Below are 12,865 nucleotides of genomic sequence, written 5' to 3' on the forward strand. Positions count from 1 at the left end.
CATGTGTATCTTCAAAACCAAAGCGATCAATTTCTGACTATTTAAGTTGTCATTTAAATTACTCTTAAAAGTAACAGCTTAAAGCAAATTTTGAAAAGACTGTGCATATAGTTTCAGTATGAGATCATTACTGAAAAGATTCAGCTTCATACAGCGAATCTTCTCTGACAAAATACCGGTTCAAAGTTTAACTCTGAACAGGTTCTTATTATGAATAGAAGAATAAACAAAAATCTTTGAATCAAATTATTAAAAACAGTCATCAAATTGTTATCGTTGGATTCACTAAAGTTTAAGTACTCTTCTCTATCATGAGTTGCAAATCATTATTATTTGTGATAATTCGATTTCAAGTTTTGTTATTAACATTATTTTGTGGTGATTGTCAAACATTAAACACAACTTCAATATTTAATATTTCACATAGTTCATTGTACCCGATATCTTTGAACAATGATTATCAATCTCAAGGTAAGTACAGGAAGATTGTGTGAAATTAATGAGGAAAAGTTATAATTGAACTTATTTTATTTAAAAAAAAAAAAAAAGTATTTTATATCACCGGAGGAAAACCATCATACTATAGAGAGTTTCCATTTATGGTAAAATTGCTTTGAATTAAAGACAAATTTGTTTTCAAAACAAAGTGTTTTTTTTTTTTGTTTATTTAAAATTATAAGGCTGCTCTAGGATGGTTCAACGATACCGGAGGGTTAAATTATCATGGAGGTGGAATGGTGATAAGTCCGAGAATGATCTTAACCGCTGCGCATTGTGTTTACAAAAATGGGTAAATATAAAAATATCTACGTTATATTACAATGGATCAGATTTCAACACTGAAAGTGTTCTACAACTAGCTAGTTTGTAGATGAATTCAATTTCAATCATTAAAGTTTTACGCCAGGCAAGTTCTCAATCAGGGAAGCAGGGCCGGATTTAAGGGAGGGCAGCCGGAGCTACAGCTCAGGGCCCCCACAAAATAGGGGCCCCCACAATAGCAAACAAAAATCATATTCCAACTAGAAGATAAACACCGCGCATAAAAACCGCAAATAAAAAATAGTGCTTCACATTTTTGCTCAATGGGTGCAATTTTTGATTATTTTTTATTTGCGGATTGAGGATTTAATCCCCACTCTACAAATTTGACAGTTTTCATATTTTAGGCCAGTAGTAAGGTTATCTTAAACTGAGGTGAATTTGTGCCAGATTTTATTATATTTCGCAACACATTCTTTTCCCTTAAAGCCTGAACTACATCAAAACACAAATTGAAAAAAGTACAAAAAAGTTAACAAGATGCTGTTTCTTGTTCCCCCTAGTAACAAATTTGTATATCTCTTTCTCATTTTTTAAAAGTAGTCGAATCAAAAAGCTTGAACATAATCAAGCTTTCAATTTTCAAAAAGTTTTTAAAACTAATACATTCAAATAATATTTTATATCCTTTCCGTAAGGTAGCTCTTCGTTCACATAGTTCCTGTCATTTTGCGAAAAAAAAGATCTTTTGACAAACAATTTAAATTTCAAAAACAGTCGATTCCCTCTAAGTCGTACTTCCTTTAGGTCGAATTTTTCTCTAACTCGAACTTTTTCACCATTTTTTATGAAACTGCCTGCAGCAAAAAGATTAAATAGATTCCTTTTACTCGAAAATACGTCTATCTCGACAAAATTTTCGTGTCCTGTGAAAATTCGACTTAGAGAGTCGACTGTAATTTGTTCACTTTTACAGATTTGTTTTTTATTTGAAATTTCAAAACTTTAAAATTTCAAAGATCTTTTTTAGTTAATTTTTTGTCAGGTAAATATTTGTGATTTTTATATTATGAGCTTTGTTTACTTTTTGTACTTTTTTGACTTTGTGTTTTGATGTAGTTCAGGCTTAACATACCTACTTTAAGAAAACACTTAGTATTTTCAAAGAATTTGCAGTTAAAAAAATGATGCTACTATGTCAAAAATGCCCACTCTGATTAACCTGGAAACCTTAAAAGCAGAAACACAATAACGCTTTGCCAGACGCGTCATCGCGTTACGTTGAGAAATCCTCAAAGCGCGCTTCTGTCACTTTGACTTCGAACAGCTGATTGAAACATAAAATCTGCTGTCAAATAAAAAAAAAACACAGTCACTCACAAAATTATTGGGCCAAGTCTTTATCTTGATTTAATTGTGGAAATATGTAAAAGGATATTAATGTGTTTAAAAAATGCATAGAAATTTGTTTATTCTTTAATCCTACAGTTATAAAAACAAAAGCAATCAAAATAAATTGTTTTTTACCTGTAACCTGTAGCCTACAACATCATTAAATTATTTTTGTTTTTAATAAGTAAATTGTTTTGAGTTATAAAAACAAAAGCAATCAAAATAAATTGTTTTTTACCTGTAACCTGTAGCCTACAACATCATTAAATTATTTTTGTTTTTAATAAGTAAATTGTTTTGATTTAAAATATCTCGATGTCGTTTTTATGTGCAACATAAACATAAATTAAAAAACACACCTAGTTTTGCAATAATTTATTTTTTTTTATTCACATTCGGCGCAATAATTATGTGGGTGAGTGTAACTATGTCTGATAAATGTCAGAAAGCGAGGAAAAGTTCAGTCCGGTTGAACTTTTGTTAGCTTTCTTACGTTTCCTTACGTTTGTCAAAAAAAAGCGTACGTAGGAAAACCGTCATTGTGGGAGGTTACACAGATTTCGTATGGTTGAACTTTTGGCAGTTGTCAAAATCGACGGCAAAGCTTGATTGTGTTTCTGCTTTAAAACTGTGGAAAATACAACAGTATTCGTACTTGCACAAAGTAAACCCAAAAACTTACGGCTTTCTAAAAATAAGTTTATTTTAAGTAAAGAAAAAGGATTTACTTTATGGAAACTATAATATGGGTCTCTGATATAAAGGGTCTTACGCTATAAGGTAAGGAAAGTTTAAGGGTTGATTCTTGGGTTTCTTTGAAAAAAACTGTTCTACAGTATAACCCTCTATCTGCAAAGTTGATACCACTTAGCGATGATTTAATAAAACGGTTAATTTGGTATGCCTTAACTCATGCGTAAATTGAAATATTTTTGTTAATACTAATAGTAGAAACTTGGTAAAAATCTTTATTTATACACTAAGGGAAAAAACAACTTAAAATCAACGAAAACCACATAGATTCAACTATTTTTCGGAATGATTTGCGTTGAAGACGATAAAAATCAAAGTAGAACATCGTTAGTTTAAAGTGGTTTGCAATTATAAAATATCCTTAAATAAAAACTGTTTCAACTTTAAAATATTCATCAATTTAAATAAAAAAAAATCTAAAAATTCTCAGCCACAAGGTGAATGCTTTACCAACGTGCTATCTCACTATTGGAAATTAGGGTGATAAAATATAAGAAAAACTAAAGTCCGAAAAATTTAAAAATTTTCTTACGTTGTTTCAATTTTAATTTAAATATATATATTTTATGTAACTTGGAAAAACCTGCACTCGGTGCTATCTTAGAAAATAAGTTTTTTTTGCTTTTAAGCCTCATAAGGCTTATAGAAAAACATTGGTTTTTGTTGTTCAAGATAATTCTAATTTAACATGTAGTTACACGTTTTACAGTACCCCATTTTACAGTAGTTTTCTTCGATTCCATGTAAATTATTAAAAAAAAAAACGGGATTATTAAAAATATTTATTTTATCTGGTACCTACCTACATAAAACTAGTGGAGAGGGGCCCCACCTTTTGTTGCCCAGGGGCCCCCATACCTTAAAATCCGGCCCTGCAAGGAAGAGAAGGGAAGGCTAAAATTTACGCAAACTTAGTAGGTACCACAATTTTGTTGAGCAAATCGCTTTGTCAGTGTTGTAAATCTGTGATAAAAACATCTTTTTTCATGAAACCAATACTTAACCTTTAGAACAAGTAGGTACACAAACGTAATCTATAGTGCAACAGCAAGGTATTTTGTCTTGATTAAAATTATAGGCTCTGAATATGATTTTGAAATTCAAAAAGTGCAACTTTTGGGTATTGCGTTAGTACAATATTCCTAGGCCAATTTTACAACTCTTTTATCTTAAATTCCAAACTGAAGCTTAAACTATCTACTCTTGTGAATATTTAACTGTTTGTTATTTTTAAAGTAATTATTATAATGATGAAAAGAGAATCATGAAGAGAAGGTGGAATTTCTCTACCAAAATACCGGTTAAGAGTTCAAGTTCGATTAATGTTAACAAATTATATTGGATTTTTTACATTTTGTGCTTTATGGTTGTGTAGATACGAGTATAATCAAAAAGTTTGTATCGATTTTTTTAAGAACTTGGATATCAGTCTTCAGTCATTATATTGATATTGTTAGATCCACAAGGGTTTCTGTATTTCTATCATGATGTTTAAATCATTATTATCGATGTTGTTGATTGTATTTCAAGTTATTCTCTTAATATCGTTTGGAGTTGAATGTAATACGATTAATTCTAGTACAGCTTCAGGTACATATACATTTCACAGTTCAAAAAAAGCATCTTAGATGAAAATAATTTTAAAACTCAAACTTCAATGTATCATAACTTTATTTAGGGATGCTTTTTGAAAACACAGACCATGAAGGTGAGTCCTGGAAGATTGCGTGAAGATTTACTTTAATGACATTTTCAATTAATAGTCTTACCCGCTATCGCGGGAGGAACACAAACATTTATTGGGGAATTCCCATACATGGTAGGTTTAGAAATAAATCTGATTTTTTTTTTTTCTTAAGAAAATTAACCTTTTCTACTAATTTTAAATGCAAGGCTGCCTTAGGATGGTTAGACGATTCTAAAAAATTGACTTTTCATGGAGGTGGAATGGTGATAAGTCCGAAAATGATCTTAACAGCTGCTCATTGTGTTTTCAAAAATGGGTAATTATTCGAGCCTTTTAACAAATTTTATTTTTAGAAAGACGTAAGAATGTGAGTTTGTTTATCTGTTCCATCATAACGTCGGAAAAACTTATCATAATTTCGCAAATAAGTTATTGTTGGAAAGATTGGTTAGGTACTTGCAGAAAATATAAATGGGACAGACAAATATTGATTGTTAATTTAGATATTTTATTGTGATAGTCACACCTAACATCTTCATAGCTTTTAATAACAGTTTCTTATTTTAGCAAACTTCCCGACTCTGTTTTTATTGGAGGAGACCCACTTTCAAAAGTTACAGCAACCAATTTTTTTTCGATTTATGGAGTAGTAAATGTGACAGTTTTCCCAGAATACACTTCAAGTCTAGCATATGACGATATTGCAATATTGGAATTAAACGAACGCACATGGTAAATATTTCTACTTTCAACTGAAGCCTTAACTTCATATTATACCATATTTGATACAGGTATCCACCTGTTTGTTTATGGAACTGTGAAGATCTCAATACCGCCGATGCCACGGCTATTGGATATGGTCTAACAGAATTTGGTATACAAAAAATCCTTATCTAAATTTTTTTTTTCTTAAAATATTTCAATTTTGAAAATTTTTTTTAGCTGGAATGGGATCCGAAGAGTTATTAAAAGTTAATTTGACCATATTTTCGCCTGAATACTGTGAACCATTTTTTAAACGACAAAGAAAATTCAAATTAGGACTTTCAGATGCTCATATTTGTGCTGGTGATAAAGATGGAGTAAAAGACACGTGTCAGGTTGGTTAGGAGGCAATTTAATAGTAAACTGGAAATAACTTAATATTCTTTTTGTTTGGTATTCATTATTTTCAGGGTGACTCTGGTGGACCTCTTATTATTCAACAAAACGGTCAAAATTTTGCTATCGGAATAACATCTTCCGGACAAGCCTGTTCTGGATTTCCGCCAGCGATTTATACGAGAATCCAACCATACATAGAATGGATAACTAGTGTGCTTGAAGAACGAGGGGAGTCCTTAGTAGACTGTCCTTGTCCCATAAAGGATCAAAATATTAGGCATGACAGAAATAAAAATGATTAAATTTTTTAGTAGTTTGGATACAGTTTTTATACTATATTTATTAGGGTGGACCAAAAAAATCGAAATTCTTTTTTTTTTTTTATTTTGTTCTCCGAAAAATCGATTGCTAGACACCTCTAGAATATATACAACAAATTTGAGCTCTTTAAATTAATGGGAAGGTTCTCCGCTTCGCAATTTTCCAATTGTACATCAAGCTTCTACTGAAAAAAAAATCATTTATTTATAAATCGACTTTTTTGAAAATTTCTTTACATATTTGAGGTCAAAAAGTCGAGAAAATCTTTAAAAATTCGTTTTTTCTTCTTAATTTTGTAACACATTGAAAAATTATATTAGGTAATCAAACGCGCAAGACATATTCTTGCTCCACAAAAAAGGTCTTATTAATCTAACTATTCGAAAGATATTCGAGGTCGCAGTTAAAAAGAATTATAAAAACATTTTTTACTTTTCAAAATTTTCTAATTTACTGAAAATTCATTATTATCAAGTAGGTATCTACTTTAAAAATTTGTATGTCAAATGTCAGGAAGGTGTTTATTTTTACTTTTGATTTGATGCCAGCAAAATTCCTTATCTCAAACCAACACACCAAAATACAAGACTACAATTAAAAAGGGCTGCACCACATAGTGGTGCCTTTCATATTTTATGGTGTAAAAAATCATTTGAACAGTCTTAACGAAAATACGAGAAAGCTACCAAATTTTTTTTATTCAAAATGGCGCACAGTGTGTCGAGCCCATACAAAAGTTTATCATAAATACTTGCAGCTAAGTTTTTGGAGTTTTAATATCTTTTTTTGTGTTTTTATGGCAGGAATAGAAAAAAAAATTACAAATTAACAAATTAAACAACCTATTACTTTTTTTTTAGTATAATTTATGATATTAACATTATTGAAGAAGCCACTTGTGAGCAAAATTAATTTTTTTTTTTTATATATAAACAAAAATATACTTTTCGTAAGGTTTTTGGTATGCTGAACTCGAATCCTAACTCAGAAAAATTCTATCATATCACGTTTTTGAAATATTCCCGTTAGAAAATCTGAAATGTCGTTTTTTAACAGTTTTTGAGGTTATGTTCTTGAACGTGGTGATTTATTTTAAATAAATTTGTGACAGTTTCTAAAAGAACTAAATGTTTTCTTTTAAAGCCCGTTTAAATCTTTTCAATATCTTTTTTCTACCTTGAGAAATCTTAAGTTGAAGTCAACTTGTTTTGTTTATCTTCTCTATACAAAAAAATCGTATGTTTATTTGCGTTTCATAGCAAATCTCGAGTAGTTTTTTGTCAATCGCTTTCAAATTTTGAAATAACGTTTTATTTGCATTTTCGTAAATTCTTATATCGGCGAGGTTGGTAAATACGCTATAATACACAGTAGAGCGTGGCCGGGTCAAGTAATTATATTAAAAATCTAGTATGCAGAAAAATATAATTTTTTTCTTGTTGAAAACAATATTTAAAATATTTTTAATTACATAAACAGCTTTTTGTTACTTGTGTATGGCTAAAAATTATTAAAAACATCGATTTTTTCATTTTTGTGATCCCCTTGAAGATGTTTCTCAAAAAATGAATTATTTTGAGTACTTGACTCGTAGCACATAAATGTGAATATCTCTGGTAATCGCAAACAGAAGCAGACCAAACTTTGCCAATATTAAGTATAGGCCTATGGCAAAATAATATAAAAAAATTATCGATATGATTTAATAAGTATTTTTTTAAATTAAGTTTAAAAATTAATTTTTTTTTTTTTTGGCCATTTATCAAAGAAATTTTAATAACTCATATATAATTTTATAAATTTAATTTTTTTTTGTTATACGTTTTACAACAACACTCAAATAAACAAAATAACATTAACAAAATTTTTCAAACAATTACCAAACGTGAAATATATACTCTCAAAGATTCCCATAAATTCCTCAAAATATTTTCGATTTCCGAGGTACTCATGTTTCGGAGCTTATTTTGAATACATAACCTGGGTTATTTTGTAAGATAAATATGTTTTCATATGAGTTGACACTTCTAAATTATATTTTAATAGCAAAAATATTAATTTTTAACAAAAAAAAAAGTGATTTATCATAAGGGGACGACACACTGTGTGGCGGCTTTAAAATTAAGTCCTATGCGTTTAAGGTAGAAATTTAGCTTAATTAATCTAAAAAAAAAGCTGTTTTCTGATGAAAATTGATAGGGAAGTATAGTCAAAATTTCTGATAAAATTAAAAAATCCAATGAATAACTTAAAAACGGCTCTTGTTTTTAAATTGTTGAGACTCTGTTTTAAAATGTTGAGAGTTTTTTGAAGTGAAAACTTCTTTAGTATCGTAGTGATTTGAAACAAGATGAAACGAAAACGCGACACGACTTCAATTTGTTATAACTTTTTTGTTTTAATAGATAGATGAATGAAATTTGTACTGTAGATAGGTAATTAAATAAATTATAATTGTGCAAAATTTCAATTAATTTCATATTCAAAATTCGGAGATAATGGTAAAAAGATGTTCTTTTCCAACACACGTTATATCTTTTGATCTAGTGCACATACAAATTTGATTTAACTTTAATACGGATGCTAATAACATAACCTTTTATTTGATATATCACACATAACGATCCGTGCTCTACAAGTTACACAATCTTAAATTGAAAAAAATTTAAAAATACTTCAAAACACGTGTGGAGATCTGTTGGCGATGACCAGCTACCAGTGTCGGCAGTACCGTAATCTCAGTCTGGAAATTCGACATGGTTGACTTTAAAAAATTCTAACTTCTGTTGTAGACATCTTTGAAATAAGATTTATACATAATTATACAAGGTGAAACAATAAGCTTTCACATGGTATAAAATTTTTTATAGGTTTTCAAACAAAAAAATTGATTTAATAGCATGAGAACATAAAAATAAATGTTTTTTTTTGGTTTTTGGATGAAATTTCATCGAGTTTAAAAAATTCTAGCTCTTGTCTTTTTGTAGATGTCTCATATACCTGATCGAAATATATATTTTGAGCTAAGACAATAAGCTTTCAGATGGTGTAAAAATTTGTATAGGTTGTTAGGGAAAAAAAATGGATTTAATAGTGTGAGAAGATAAAAATACGTGTTTTTTCACTTTTTTTGATGGAAATTGATCGAGTTAAAAAAATTCTAGCTCTTTTTGTATATGTCTCATAGACCTGATTGATATATATATATTTTGAGCTCTTACAATAAGCTTTCAGATGGTATAACATTTTTTATAGGTTGTTGGGGAAAAAATGCATTTAATAGCGTGAGAAGATAAAATTACATGTTTTTTCGCTTTTTTTGATGAAAATGATTGTTTTCAATAAATTATTTATATACTTTTCATGCATTGTAAAAATTTAAGTATGGCTTAATTCTTTAGAAAACTTTGTAAGCTTTTTAATGGTCTATTTTTTTCAATAAAAATGATTTTTTAAGGTTTCACTTCTACCACGTGTGCATTGCACACATGATTTTTTTTTTTTTATTAAATACGAACAGTCATAAGGTCTATCTTTAAAAAATCGTTATTAACGGTACCTGCCATAAAACCACTTTTTCAAATCTGCCAAACCGCTTATTGTATTTCAACGAAATTTTTTATACAAAAGTACTTGAATATAATTTAGTCCAGTAATTTTAGGTTTTAACTTTCTTTCGTAACTTTGAACAAATTTATGTAGTTTGAATGACTACGTTATAATATAGTCCGAAAACGGTTGGATTTACAGAAAAATGCATAAGGCAATATTTGTAGATAATTTTATGACGAACAGATTTTTCATAGACCAGTATTGACATGAAATTTTTTGGAAATTTTGATTTTAGATGTTGATTAGTGATTTCTACAAAATGGCATACTAATTTTATTTTTCCAAAAAAATATTCATAAAAAATTACTTTTTAAAAAACCGCCCAACGATTTTGAAAATTTTTTCTAAAAATCCATCTCATATATCAAATAAAACTGCATACTTGTTTTGGAGGCCAATTTGATTTCAGATGTTGTTTTATTACCTTTAAAAACGAATTTTATGTTTAATTTTTTTTTTTTATATAATATACTACCTATCAACATTTCCCAAATTTGTATATAAAAAGTCTTAAACATTTAAGCAAGTTGAACTAATAATGCAAGTTCGTGCGACCCAGTCGTGCATTTTATTTTTAAAATGGTAGGTATACCTTTTATTTTTCTTTCTTTGAAAAATGTAAGAAATATTTTATGGGTAGGTGTATATTATTTTATTATATATTTGTTGTTTCTTATACCTAGTTCCTTTTTATACAAGAAATCAAATGCCGTAATTCGTTTTGTGGTCAAAATCATTTCGAACGATGTTAAACATTTCTTTTGAAATTATATTTCTCTGAAAAGCTTTAACATAAGAGCTATTTTTATCATAAGAGCAAGTACGTAAGACCTGAGTTGTGAGGTTTAATACTGAAACATAATATCTATAAACTTAAATTCGAAATTGAATCTTACTTGCTATGAATATTTAACTGCTCAGATATTAATACTAGTTAATTTGAAGTCATAAGTCTATGGTCACATTCAGCATGAGATCGTTAGAAAGAAAGATAGCTTCTTAAAAGGGGAACTCCTCTGCCAAAATACCGGTTAAAAGTTTAAATCTAAACAGGTTAAACAAATTATATTGGAATTATTTTCTAATTTTGTCTTTAAGTTAGTGTTTATCAACAAAACAAAATTAGCATTGAATTTATGTAGATATCACTGTTTAGTCATCCAATAGCTATTGTTCCATGCACTTCGACTTGATTGCTTCTATCATGAGTTACAAATCATTATTATCGCTGTTGATTAGATTTCAAATTCTTGCATTAATATTTTTTGATGTTGAATGCAACAATCTTTTTGATACAAATTCAAGTAGGTACTTAAAAATTACGAAGCATCTAAAAAGAAATTAATTCTTAGACCTTTTATGTTTCATAACTTTTTATAGAGAAAGGGGGACTTTTTGGAGATACAGACAATGATGGTAAGTCCAGGAATATTAATTTTTATTTTGATAAAACTTCTGTTGAATAACAGCAATACCCGGCGGTGGTATCGTGGGAGGGACGAGAACACGAATAGGAGAATTCACTTTTATGGTAGTTTATAGAATTTTTCCTACAAACTGTAATTATTTCTGCTAATTTACAATATCTACAAGGCTACTTTAGGATGGTTGGATGATTCTAAAAAATTGACCTTTCATGCAGGTGGAATGATAATAAGTCCGAAAATGATTCTAACCGCTGCCCATTGTGTATACAAAAATGGGTATGTGAATATCAAAAACTTTAATCAAAATACCGACTAACAAATGACTCAAAATACAATAGATACCGATAGGACGAGACCCATACAAATTTGTCCAATTTTGTTTAAGTTCCATTTTTGTTCCATTTTGATAGTCACAACTAATAATTTCTTTGATTTACAATTTTTAAGACGATTCCTCATTTCAGCAAACTACCAGACATTGTTTCTGTAGGAGGTACCTCTTTGTCAGGAATACTTCATATTCATGGGGTAGAGAATGTGACAATTTTCCCACAATACAATCCAAGGTTAGCATATGACGACATTGCAATATTGGAATTAGACCGAAATGTAAGGTAAATATTTCATATTTGAACTGAATTCTTGTGTTAAAAGATATGGTACCTACTTTATGTAAAACTTTGCAAAGTTATCCACCTGTTTGCCTATGGAACTGTAGCGAAGATCTTAATACCACCGATGCTACGGCAATTGGATATGGCCTAACAGAATTTGGTATAAACTAAATGAAATGATTTGAAATTTTACATTTGTGAAAATAAAAATCGTGTAGCTGGAATGGGATCGGAGCATCTGTTAAAAGTCAACTTGACCATATTTCCATCTGAATATTGTGCACCTTTTTTCAAACGACAAAGAAAATTCAAATCAGGACTTACAGATTCTCAAATCTGTGCTGGTGATAGAGATGGAAATAAAGACACATGTCAGGTTGGTATGAAGATGAAGACAATTCGATAGTTAACTGAGAATATGATTATAATTCTATTTGTTGTGTTTTCATTTTATTCAGGGTGACTCTGGTGGACCACTTCTTACTAAACATAACGGTCGAAATTTTGCTATCGGCGTAACATCTTCCGGGCAAGCCTGTTCCGGATTTCCACCAGCAATTTATACAAAAATTCAGCCATACTTAGGATGGATAAGAAAAGTGCTTGACGGACGAGGAGAGTCCTTACTAGAATGTGATTGCGACTTAAAGGATCAAAATTTTGCTGAGGGTGGACTTCTTGCAATGGCAATAGAAAAAATATTGGGATGGAAATGAAGAAATCAAATAAATTTCGATATCAGAATAAAACAAAAATATACTAAAAGGTACCTATACTCTTACAAGAAAAGTTTGTATAGAAATCAATTTTTTTTTTTTTTTTTTCGAAAAATTGAATTTTTTAACAATCATGTGGTTACATTTTTATAAGTAATAAATAACTTTCTTGAAGACTATATGAGTTCTTTAAATAAACGATATAGATTTTACTTGGTGCAGGTTTTCCCAAATATCATAATATCTAAAAGTTTTCTGGCAAACTTGTGAACTACATTTTTGTTCATAATTGTTTTCTTCATAAGAATAAATTTATAAAACACTATGTTTATAACACATTTATCGAAGAAAATCGGCCCCAAAGTCAAAAATTAGCATGGGTAAGAAAAATATAATTCCATTTAAAAATTAATATCTGAGCAATAAAAAAAGATAATAACATTTCTTAAAGAATAGCATTTCTCCTAAAAATCAAGG

At 29.2% G+C, this 12,865-nt stretch overlaps 2 protein-coding genes across 2 annotated transcripts; both read left to right on the forward strand.

Annotated features, from left to right (window-relative positions):
- The first annotated feature begins 139 nt into the window (after positions 1–139).
- LOC129915833 (serine protease snake-like) lies at positions 140–6,114 on the forward strand. The gene is made up of 7 exons (XM_055995524.1): positions 140–471; positions 550–602; positions 681–790; positions 5,162–5,326; positions 5,386–5,468; positions 5,537–5,694; positions 5,770–6,114. The coding sequence occupies exons 1-7, from the start codon at positions 312–314 to the stop codon at positions 5,998–6,000; spliced, it is 960 nt and encodes a 319-aa protein (XP_055851499.1). The 5' UTR covers positions 140–311; the 3' UTR covers positions 6,001–6,114.
- A 5,413-nt stretch (positions 6,115–11,527) lies between these two features.
- Positions 11,528–12,408, forward strand: LOC129915839 (serine protease snake-like). Its single transcript, XM_055995531.1, has 4 exons — positions 11,528–11,672; positions 11,747–11,832; positions 11,891–12,048; positions 12,131–12,408. The coding sequence occupies exons 3-4, from the start codon at positions 11,896–11,898 to the stop codon at positions 12,386–12,388; spliced, it is 411 nt and encodes a 136-aa protein (XP_055851506.1). The 5' UTR covers positions 11,528–11,672; positions 11,747–11,832; positions 11,891–11,895; the 3' UTR covers positions 12,389–12,408.
- The last annotated feature ends 457 nt before the right edge of the window (positions 12,409–12,865 follow it).

This window comes from Episyrphus balteatus, chromosome 3, assembly GCF_945859705.1.
Source record: "Episyrphus balteatus chromosome 3, idEpiBalt1.1, whole genome shotgun sequence".
Lineage (NCBI taxonomy): Eukaryota > Metazoa > Arthropoda > Insecta > Diptera > Syrphidae > Episyrphus > Episyrphus balteatus.

Bases quoted from the DNA above. Each gene is read 5' to 3' on its own strand.
- LOC129915833 (XM_055995524.1), top strand. From the start codon at position 312: ATGAGTTGCAAATCATTATTATTTGTGATAATTCGATTTCAAGTTTTG. The intron at 472-549 runs GTAAGTACAGGA...AAAAAAAAAAAG, and splicing joins CAATGATTATCAATCTCAAG to TATTTTATATCACCGGAGGA. The intron at 791-5,161 runs GTAAATATAAAA...TTCTTATTTTAG, and splicing joins CATTGTGTTTACAAAAATGG to CAAACTTCCCGACTCTGTTT.
- LOC129915839 (XM_055995531.1), top strand. From the start codon at position 11,896: ATGGGATCGGAGCATCTGTTAAAAGTCAACTTGACCATATTTCCATCT. The intron at 12,049-12,130 runs GTTGGTATGAAG...CATTTTATTCAG, and splicing joins GAAATAAAGACACATGTCAG to GGTGACTCTGGTGGACCACT.